The 11,569-nt window shown below is 37.0% G+C and overlaps 1 protein-coding gene across 1 annotated transcript; it reads left to right on the forward strand.

Annotated features, from left to right (window-relative positions):
- The first annotated feature begins 83 nt into the window (after positions 1-83).
- LOC143882059 (las1-like family protein) lies at positions 84-11,048 on the forward strand. The gene is made up of 9 exons (XM_077385456.1): positions 84-376; positions 474-565; positions 1,309-1,380; positions 2,061-2,167; positions 2,281-2,336; positions 4,628-4,781; positions 5,792-5,896; positions 7,345-7,665; positions 9,840-11,048. The coding sequence occupies exons 1-9, from the start codon at positions 179-181 to the stop codon at positions 10,691-10,693; spliced, it is 1,959 nt and encodes a 652-aa protein (XP_077241571.1). The 5' UTR covers positions 84-178; the 3' UTR covers positions 10,694-11,048.
- The last annotated feature ends 521 nt before the right edge of the window (positions 11,049-11,569 follow it).

Here is an 11,569-nt window from a genome sequence, read left to right on the forward strand (position 1 = left end):
CTTCGACCTTACGTTATAAGAGGGGCGCATAATCCTAAAGGGGGGCGAAAATATCATCGCCCTAAACGTATGGGAAAAGTTCCTCGTTTCTAGGGTTTTTTGAGAGGCTCTGTTTCTCTCGTTGGGGTTTAGGGTTTTAATCTGTGTTTTTTTTCCAGAGCACCGTCTCTGCCCTTCAATGGCGGAATTAGAAGGATACGAAGACGAAAACGAGTGCCCCTCAGTGGCAGAATTAGGAGGATTATACGAGGAGGATGACGATGAGCTCTCGGTAACCTACAAGCTAGTTCCATGGTTAAGCTGGGCTGAATGGAACTTCGTAAGAGAGTCCCTCTTTTCATCTTCTCCACACTCAATCGCATTCGCTCTCACAAGAGTAAGCATACTAAACACAGGAAAAAAAACCCTAATCCTAAAACTTAAACCATAAACCCTTATTTTTTTTATCATTCCCAAAAAAAAAAATATTTCAGATATCAACGTGGCGATGCAGAGGATGTCTTCCTGTTGCAATCGATGTTACGGCGGCGATTATTGAAATTCAGCAGAAGGATCCTTTATTCAGGTACACATAGTTCTAAAATTCATATTGTAATTGTTTGATTTTGTTGTGTTCTTAGATTTTGAGCAGTTGGGTTGCTTAGTTTTGCTATGTTGGGTGATGTTGTTGAAGCCTGTGAGTGATCTTTTCATATTGACAGGATGCATTTTATTTTATTGTCTATAAACTGCTATATGAATTTACAATACAAGCCATACTGGAATGATTTTTTCATGGTTTTTTTTTTTTTTTTTTTTTTTTTTAACTTTAGTACTTTTAAAGTTTTTGCTGTTAATGCATCACTTCAAGCAATGTTATGCATTTATGCCAGCTTTAGAACTATATTCATAGCATATCAATTCACATTGTATTTTTCTCAGACAACTGCTATTGTTATTATTTTTGGATGGATTATTATTATTGTTATTATAATTATAAATATCTTTTTTGAAAAAATATGATTCTTATCTGCTAGATAGAGTAAATTTACAGTGATTAATCACACAGAAACATGTTTTTCTCTTCCCTCATTTTTTGTTTTATTTTTAGGCATTGATGAATCGGTTTCAATGTATTTTATCAGCTTTGGAAACCCATGGTTAAAAGCTAGTGGGTAGTAATGTAGTATATCACTGGCTTCTTTGAATTCACTGTAGACATCGGTGTTTCCTTGTACTAGCAATTTTAAGTATTTATTCCGTTTGTAATGATTTTTAGTCTTCTTGATGCTCGGTTGAGAATATTGGTGTATCTGGTTCATGGCATAGGCAGGGACCTTCCAATGAATCTTTGGACTCAGATGAGATGCTTGCTATGGCGTACTGCATGGTTGTCATGAGGTGAGATCTGTTTCTATGAAAATGCAAGCCAAACACATACGTTTCTTGGATAGTTCTATTGGTTTACATATGCACTGAGTGGTGTTCACAAGACCATATTTTGCTAATGTGTGGATGCAAATAAGCTCATTAGCAAGCAAAAGTGTGTTATTAAATGTAGAATTTGATGAACTTGGGCCTAACCTGCTTGATGGATAGTACCTGTATCAATCCACTGTTTAAAATAGTGTTTGATTTGATTTGGCAAAGATTTGGCATTGTTTTAGAAAAAGCACATACACTCTAATTATGGGGCCAAAGTTTCTTGTTGTGCGGCCCAGTCAATGTTACTTGAGACCAACTCAAGTGCAACTCAATTCTCTAGTTGTCCATGTAAAGTTTTAACTCTGCGGCGACTATGCTTCGGTGTTTTGCACTTGTTCTGGGATGGGTACTTTGCCTGTTTCTATTGGTGCAGGCGTTGGGGCTTGTGGGGGCCCCTATTGCCTCCACCAATGGGAAGCACCAGCTAGTGATCTTTCTCAAGTGTAATTATTTGCTTACATTTGATTCCTTTGATTTCTAAGCTTGCATAATTTTTGCTAGTTATTGTTTTATCAGTTGTCCATTAACAAGTTATTTTATCCATTGTTCAAGAAAGAAGACCGTTATGCTTATACTCTTTGACTCTGTTTGTGAAGACTGGTGAATGGCTTTGCTGAGAAATCACGTAGGAAAACAGGTCTTTCAATTTCAGAATCAGCTGATACAATCGGTATCCCACGTATGTTGATTGATATCCGTCACGGTGAGCAGATTTGGTTATTTAGTTTGAGTGCCTAATCATGAACCTACTTTATCTTGAGTCTACTTCAAAATGACCAAGTGTTGATAAATTCTCTGGCTGGATCCATCTTGTAGAGTGTTCTCATCGTGATCTCCCTGCTCTTCCGCTGGTTCGTCTTGCTAGTATGAAGGTATACCATTAACTCATCCTAGATGAATTTCATACAATTATGTTGATTGTTTTTTTCAAGTAAAGGAAAACAAGATTCAACTATGATGGCTCTTTTGACTTTGACACTGCTCCAAGGCGAAATCATAGTTACTACGTTTGGATTTGAGAATAAATGTTAAAAAAATGTGGGAAATGTTTGGGAGGAGAAAAAACTTATTTGTTTAGTAAACAAGTATATTATATATACTTATTTTTCTATAGTAGACAGAACAAAAAGCATGGAGGGATGGTTAAGTGCATGTGTTTGCTAGATTAGTATTTGAGTTTAGTTTTCCCTTTGAACTTCTGGCAACATTTACAAATAATGTATGAGAAATTGACCATTTATTCATCAAATTTACATTTAATTCAGAAAATTCAGGCTGAATAAAATTTACATTTAATTCAATAAATACGTGGTTTTTTTAATCATTCAAGAATTTTTTAAGTATAAAACAAGGCATAAAAAGTTAGCGGATATCTCTTGATTACAATCCAAGAGTCGATGGATATCTCTTGATTACTATGGTCAACAATGTTCCTCAAACCTGTAATCAAATTAAAGATAAACTGCTGCAGAAAAATCACAGCAACTAACCTTTCAATGGATAACTAGTCAAAAGGATAGAAATCTTCTGTAAAAAATAGATCTAATATTGGTTGACTACAATCATATATCAAATCCCACAAAAATCTGGAAGAAAATTACTCCATAAATCTTTGAAAATTGGAGTCTTCCTCTCCAATAAAACCCCACAAAGAGGGACTAGGAAGCAAAACCTTGTACAAAACATAGCTTCCTTTTTTTTCTTATTCCAACTATGCATGCGCGCGCGCGCGCACACACACACACACACAAGCAAAGAACCAAGAAATCTCTAAGACCTAAGTAAAAACTATACACTTTGAAAACCCTCACTTAAAGCTCCCTACAATACCTCGCGAATAGTGACATGAATAGTGTTGTGAACAATGATGTAAATTGTCATGAACAATAATGTGAATAGTGTCGTGGGAGTGAAGAGTCCTCTTTTATTCTAATTCACTCATGTGACGTAGGTGGAATTTAAAGAAAATACTCATTCTACCCCTATGACTTAAAGTCGTCTACGTCAAGCTGTCCTATATTGAAGTGGGCCCTATCTGTGCCACAATTTGTCTCACATACAGTCCCAGTTCCTCTATTCTTTGACTCATATTACTGGTCCATTTATGGGTTACGAACAAGCACAACTTTAACTCTGCTTGCATAGGTTTTAACAACCTTAGGATGGATGCTTTAACTTTTGCACATGCTGATCCACCACATCATCGACCTCAATGTGAGGTTCTATAGCATCAATTGGTCCCTCTTTAAAAAAAAAAAACTCGCCATCGAGGTCTCACTTTCATGTTTCTCATAATATGGAGAAAGGTACTTGATATTAAAGGTGCCACTAATGCACAAATCTGGGGGCAACTTCACCTTGTAGGTATTGTTGTTAATTTTCTGCAAAACCTTGCAATGACCAATGTTCTCAGGCTTAAGTTTATGATAGTCACCTCAAGAATACCTTTCTTTCGAAAGATAAACCTATACACTGTCACTCACTTCAAAACTAGATAAACCAGTTATAAACTTATTATATTTGTATCTGGTACATTTAAAATATTTGGATTATAAACTTATCGTATTTGTATCTGGTACATTTAAAATATTTGGATTGCCTTTCTTCTCATGATGCAATTTTATCAGATGTTGTCTACCCAAGGATTTTACCGAACAATGATAAACTGTTAAATTTGTTTTATACAATATACTCTGATCAAGACACATCTCAAGAATATTGAACATGGCTATCTCCCTTAAGAATGGGAATCATAACCTTAATTTTAATTCTCCTGACATGGATGTTAAGAAAATTTCCCGTAAATTTGTTGAGAAAAGGGCCGTGAAATTTTAAAAAAATATTATTGTTGGAAATTCACTTATAGTACAAAATGAAGTTTCGTGATATAAAAATTGCTTGTATTTTTTTTAAAATGCTTTTTTGAGAAATTTAAATTCATTCATATGATAGGAAAAGATCTTCCAAATTGATCATTGCTGATCTGAATAATGGAGAGAAGTTTAAAGTAACCAACTGAGGGGTTTGATGGGCTAGTCATTCTTCTCCCTCGTGGATTATGAATGCTTGCTAGGGCTTCTTGTTGAATGATTCTACCATTGTAGATTACGGTAATGTTACAAATGTTTATTCATGTTAGGTTGAATATTCTTGATGATTTTAGGCACTGGATTGGCTTAAATCTTACTATTGGGAGCCTCAAAGAAATTCAATTCCGAACATTCAGAAAGAAGTCAAGTCTAGAATGCATGAGTTGGCTTTATATCTGCATGCTAAACAGGCTCAACGAGCAGATTCTTCACAAATCAAGGGAAGGCGTAAGTATAAATCTTCAGGTTTTACCAAGTTTAAGAGTTCATTCTTTAACCACTTATTCTGTGGCATATCAATAGGCTTTTTGGCAAAGATTTCCTTTTTCTTTTGATTTAATTAGTTCAGTCAGGCAGTCTGAAACATGATGATTACTAGGAGTATTGCCAACAACCTTCCCTCATGAGAGGGATACCTTCTACTACTTTGGGCAGTAATGGCATCGACGAAGATCTTGTCCCAAGGAATCAATAATTTTCATTGCACCTTTTTGTTGTAAATGTTTATTATCATCGGTGTTATAAGAAAGGCGTGGTTGGGCATGTAACATAGATATCTTACATGCCCAACTTGGAACATAAAAAACTGAACTAACTTTGACCAAGAACATTCGTAAAGATGTCTGTTCACCTTTTTTTTTTTTTGGCAATATTTTATCCTCGTAGAAAGGTTAATGTGAACATGGGATTGCAAGTCTATCCAAGGATAAAATAAAAAATGGCATGCCATACTCATTATGAACAGCCCTAATAGAACCTATTATTATTATTATTATTATTATTATTATTATTATTATTATTATTATTATTATCATTATTATTATTGTTAAAGTATTAAAGATAAATGATGCCTTTCTCCAACAGCTTAAGCTTTTGGAGAAGTTGGTAAGTTAACATGGTATCAGAGCCAAAGGTCTCAAGTTCAAACCTGGATAGCAAAAATCCACATGCGATGGTCAGCCCAAAGTGGGACCACATGTGCCAAGTGTTTGTCAAGTGGGCCACACATGTGGGGGAGTGTTAAAGTATTAAAGACAAATAATGCCTTTCTCCAACAGCTTAAGCTTTTGGAGAAGTTGGTAAGTTAACAATTATTATTATTATTATTTTAATTATGATGTACTAGTATGTTTTTCCTTTTGTTGTCTTTTTCGATTGGACATCTCTGGTCCATATACCTCCAAATCCGCTTCACTTTACCATTCTCTTATTTCCATTAACTTCTTTGTCATGTGTAGGTGTGAACCATTTCGAAAAGCTTTGTGGGCGCAAGAGATTTTTCTCACAGATGGCTCTAAAGCCCCGTTCCTCTAAATCTGGATTCTTGGCAATCAAGAAATTCGGTATGTTGTTACAGAACTCTGTTAACATCTGATATTCTTCTCAAAATGAAGCCATGAGGGGGCTGGTGATTTTCAATCATGACAATTGCATGTTACTATGGTTTTTACCAAGTGCTTATTCTCCAGAGTCTCCAATCTGTTCAGATGATCATTTAAGTTTTTGGAAGAGATTCTATTCTTGGCCTTTTGAAATTATGACAACCCAAATTTTGGATTCTTCACATTCTAGTCTGACTTGGCTTATGTTATATTTTGCTGCAAACTTGGCTTTAATCCTATTGTATCACATTGTTAAGCCTGTATCTCTACATAAAGGAGGCCTACAGAGTTAGAAGCAAGTTGGAATGTTGTGTCTCAGCACCAGTTGATGGAACAATGAAGACAGTTCAACCTTTTTCTGTCTTTAGCCTGTAATGTAGCTGCTGAAGTTTTGGCTGCCTTTTTCCATACCCTGCTGATTATTTGCAGTAGATTTTTTGTAGGATATTGAATGTTATGTTCATTTTGTTCTTGATCTATTAGTTTGGACTGCATTTTTTTAATGGTAGACTGCTATTTTAGCTTACACTTATTTTTGTTTTCTCAAAATGGTAGCAAAAGAGCTTCTGCATCTTTTCACCTCAGTTCTTAAATGTTAGAAACACAAGTAAAGAAACAAATTAAAAGTTATAGGATTTTTGCTGTGGATTGTCGTACATTTTTCTCATTGTGTTTCTGGTAGGCGTCCTTGGTTTTCAATATGATCAAACTTCCTTTATTCTGCAGATCTAGAAGATTATAGGGGATCAAATTGCATTTTCCGCCTTTGATAATAGAACTACCTTCATGTTGGAGACCTGGGGTTGCAATAACATTTATCCAGAAATTGGTCTTCTACTTAATAGTTCTTCATTGTATGCTTGTTGCATGCAGATTTCCTCATAGTGCAGTGGTGAGATTGTTATGTCTTGCACCATACTACCACTGTCTTTGGTTCAAGCTTTTAGAGTCCATTTGCACATGTTTTGATCACTCTAAACTAGCATTTACCCATTACCTGTCATTTTCTGTGCCTGAGAGTAGTTGGCAAAACGTGATATGGAAAAAAAACGGGACGGGAAAAATTCGAGTTTTATACGGTATTGGTTCAAAAAAAAAAACGTAGTAAAAAAACGGAAACGCAAAAAAATGCGGTTAAATTTTTGTCATTTACAAAATCTAGTGGGGGTAACATTGGAAAGGTGGCCAAAAAAACGTTTAAAACGCATTTTAAAGGTGTTTAAAACATTTTCCTAAAAAAACGATGTAAAAGTTTTAAAAGGCGTATTAAACGGCACACGAATAAAACGTGTTTTTTATTTAAAAAACACTGTTTAAAACGGAGTTTTACTAACTATGCCTGAGACATGTCGTCTGTAGAATTAACTAACATTAGCAGTTATTGATGGATTTCTTTTCTGCATTCTCAGGTTTTAAGAAACAGATTACCAAGATTGCAAGGAATCTTCTTCGATTATACCATGTCTCCCCCTCAGAAGTAGTGACTGTGTTGTTGGAGGAGTTCCTTCAGAAGGTACCTGATTCCTCAGATGCCATTAAGGTACTTGAGGGCTCTGATAGTTCTCAACTCGATGCCGTTCCAGGTGATTCAAAAACTCTTGTAGGTACAGTTGATGAGTGGAAAGCCATCATAATCAGATTGTCCGGCAAGGAACCAGCATTGTTACTGACAATGATCGAGGCAGTCCTTAAAATGATTGAGACTCGGGAAGCCATGAAACTCGAAATGGGTAACACTTCAACTCCTATTTTTTGGGCTTGTTCTGCTTTTCTCTTTATGAGTCGTAATGTCTTGGGTGAAATCTTTATTGGCTTCCTAATTTTCTCTCTTCCTGGAGCCAATTTAATATTATTAATCTATTATAGGTTCTTTCCTTTCCCTTCTTTTTGTACTTGATGGTTCCAAATGAGAATTGTTATATGCTGCATATCTTTCCAAGGAGAATTATGTTCTTGCAGAAGAATCACTCCAGTGGAAGAATCACTCCTGACTAAAACAGACCTTCTCATTTTCTGATCTTCCTTTTAAAAGGCCATAAAATGGAGGCTGAGAATCGTTAGCTAGGATATGATTTCGCGCAGCCCATCCATAGCAAGGCCTCACATTTTTATTTTTATTTTTTAATGGTAGCAAGGCCTCACATATATTAGGTTTGAAGTAAGTGTAGTGGGAAGTGCTTCTACAATGATCCAGACCATTTATATGCTAGGCATTGTGATGGAACATGCACCAGAATCCACCAAATTGGGCAATTTAATGTCTCCAGTTTGTCTAGGCTTTCCTGATGAATATAGGTTGTTGCCTTTTCATTCTCTGATCGTCCATTTAAAGGCCTTAAATTGGAGGCTTAGTTTTGATCTTTTAACAAGTGGCTGTCACTTATACTTCAACCTGCCCTTGGAAAACTATATGCATGTGCATCATATAACAACTCCCCAAAAAATGCATTATGCTCTTTTTTTCTGATGCTTCTAAATGAAACATGTGCCTTTTTTTCTTTTGAATTTTTTGAATGCTAACCCATGTCATTGTTATTTGGCGAATTCCGGTCTTATTTGGGACCTCTCTCACTAACCAGTACCGCATGCCAGATTTGACTTAATTTTTTTTTTTAAATACTCCTGCTTGTATATGTTCTGGGCTTTTGACTTGGTAATTACTGTAAGTTGCTAAAATGACTGCAGAAGGGCAATTTCAAAAGTATCCCCCTAGTAGGGGTGCCCAACAGTTCAAAGGACAAAAATACATTGTTTACTTTTCATCCTTATCTCCCCCTCTTGCATTTCTTGCATCTTGCCGTCCTAGTCTCTGTGTCACCACCCTCCCTTCGACATTTGCCCTTCGATTGTTTTAACCTGAATTTTTACCGATTTATACTGAAATTTACTTTATTTGATTTAAACCAATTTTGATCCATTTAACTCGATTTTTTGCCAATTAAACACGTTTTTTTCCCAATTGAACACCATTTTTTGATTGAACACGATTTCTTCTTCCTCTCTCATCCTCTTCCTGCTTTTCTTTCATGATAATTATCTTTTTCTAAGGACGGAGTGAGGTGATGAGCGACGGCAATTTGGTGAACCGAGGGTGGAGATGGCGATCGTCAAACGGCTCTGCGGCAAGCGAGTGACGAGCGAAGGAGAAATACATAGAGTTGCAGAGAGAATAAGCATGCTTTTTTTTTTGTGGGATAATTACATTTACACCCCCTCTAGTTTCTGACATATCCACTTCCACCCCTATAGTTTAAAACGTGACAAATACACCCCTGTAGTTTCAATTTGTTTAAGGTTTGCCCCCTCAGCTGAAGGTTCGTCCATAGATTGAAGGGTTAGGATGATCCAATGGAGCTGATTTTTTGGGCACACCCTATCTATGACAGGACCCATCGAATGAACGCTTTGGATCATCCAAATAATGTGGGCCCACATTGTTTGGATGATCCAAAGCGTTCATTTGATGGGTCCTGACATAGATATGGTGTGCCCAAAAAATCAGCTCCATCGGATCATCCTAACCCTTCAATCTATGGACGAACCTTCAGCTGAGGGGGCCTACCTTAAACAAATTGAAACTACAGGGATGTATTTGTCACGTTTTAAACTATAGGGGTGGATGTGTCAGAAACTAGAGGGGGTGTAAATGTAATTTTCCCTTCTTTTTTTTCTGTCTTTTGAACCATACGTGATGACTGCTAGGTGAATACTTATGAAATAACCCTTCTGCAAGTCATTTTAGCTACTTACTACATTGTTTGAGTTCTTATTCCTTCTTTATAAAAAAATTTCAGCACTATTATATCTCTATTGTTCTTAACGGAATCTGTGATACCCATTGAGCTTGCAGCTCTCTCGCAATGAATCTTGTCTGAGATATTTTTCTTTGTTGATCCTCACACAGGAGATTGTCTTCTCCCATCATCGCAGTACCGGGCAGAGCTTCGTCAAATTGAACACCTCTCTCCTCTGGTTTCATGGCTCCTAAGGAGTCTGAAAAAAGCAAAGGATTCAGGCCTTATAGTATCCAAGGACAATTTTTATTCAGGTGCTAATCTAGAAGCAACACTGCCAGAACTTCTACGCAAATGTCTTCTGGTTTTAACTCCCAGCAACAACCATCTATGGGATTCTTCTCGGCTTCTTGCACAGATGACAGGGAAAAAGTACCTCGCTGAGGGACTCAAGAAGGTGGCACTCAGCTCACTGGACCAAGCGTTAGATATTGAAATCGCTACTGATACTGATCTCGGACGCATCCTTCAGCAACAAGAGGATTCTATCAATCAAGCGGCAAAGAAACTGGAGATTCTGAAACTACGTCGTAAAAAGGATAAAACCACAAGTAAAACATCAAGTGATGGTGATATGGAGAGGAGAGAATGGACTGTGGTCAAGTCATGGAGCCCATGTCCAATCGGTGTATTACCTTGTGTGTTTGGGTATTCAGGGACTCTTCCTGTTCTTGAGAGGGCAGATGAGCAACGAGGAAATCTAGAGTCCATCGAAGATGAAGACCTGCTAGGAACGAATGAGTGTACTGGCGAGAGAGAAGCAAGTCCCGACATTGAACTGTTGGAGAATGTAGGTGCCATTAACAAGATGAGGGATGCGGCGAATGAGGATGGATTGGCCGAGGGTCCAAATGATTTGATTTCGTCACCCGTCAAAGGCCGATTGTTGATGGGCGGGATTTGGAAGAAGGTTGGAGAGGAGGAGCTGCTTGCCATAGGGTCTGCTGTAAGGATAATGGTGTAGTAGTTACAGTGATGCAGTTCAGTACAGGGTGATTAAAAAGATAAAAGTTTTGAATCAGCTGAAGTTTTATTTTGTAGATGCAATGTACTTGGGGGTTATTTTATTAGGATGGAAAGAAGGTTGGGTGTTGAGACCCACTTCATAATGAGATTTATCTATGTTTCCCAATGTTGAGCTTCACAAAAACCAATTAGCTTTTATGGTTGTGGCAATGTCTTGAGCAATTACAATGTTATCGAGCATTTGTCTCTTCTGCACAAACCTCTTAAAAAGGGTAGAAATTTTTCAGGTGATCTCTCAACCATTCACCTAAACCCTGCTAATTTATAGATGCAGTTACATAGTTTGGACTAAATTGGATGTCATTCTCTGGGATTAAAAGATATTCTTAACTAGTTGCTAATGGCTGTTTCACTTCTCCAAAAGCTGTAGACAACTAATAAAAGGAGTTTTTCAGGAGTTCCATTGCCAAGACATAAGAGTGCAGATACTTTTTCTCATTGAAAATATGTATTATTATCCACTACACTATGTAGGACTGTTAAGATCCAATTTGGATTTCATCCTCCTATATCTGGGTCACGATGATCCATTAGGATTACATTTTGCCACTATCTAGTTGGACCTGGGACAGTCCAATTAGACTCCCAACTGGTGGCTATATCCAGTCCGGCTTAATTTCGGTTTTCTATGACCCACTTGAGACCCTCATGCCACACAACTTGAGTCTCTGCCTCAAGCATTTAGATGAATTAAATGAATAAGACAAAATATGGTAAAAGATAAGCCTACGTGTCTGTTCACTCCTGCAAAATTGAGCCGCCAAATGGCTTTATGTGAAATTGCCCCTCTAAATGGCTTTCGCATATAGTAGTG

The sequence above is a fragment of the Tasmannia lanceolata genome, unplaced genomic scaffold (genome assembly GCF_043159265.1).
Source record: "Tasmannia lanceolata isolate RefF3 unplaced genomic scaffold, GAP_Taslan_0.1 ptg000007l, whole genome shotgun sequence".
Classification (NCBI taxonomy): domain Eukaryota; kingdom Viridiplantae; phylum Streptophyta; class Magnoliopsida; order Canellales; family Winteraceae; genus Tasmannia; species Tasmannia lanceolata.

Coding starts and splice junctions, on each gene's coding strand:
- LOC143882059 (XM_077385456.1), top strand. CDS start 179: ATGGCGGAATTAGAAGGATACGAAGACGAAAACGAGTGCCCCTCAGTG. Junction 566..1,308: donor CAGAAGGATCCTTTATTCAG/GTACACATAGTT, acceptor TTCATGGCATAG/GCAGGGACCTTCCAATGAAT. Junction 2,168..2,280: donor GTTGATTGATATCCGTCACG/GTGAGCAGATTT, acceptor TCCATCTTGTAG/AGTGTTCTCATCGTGATCTC.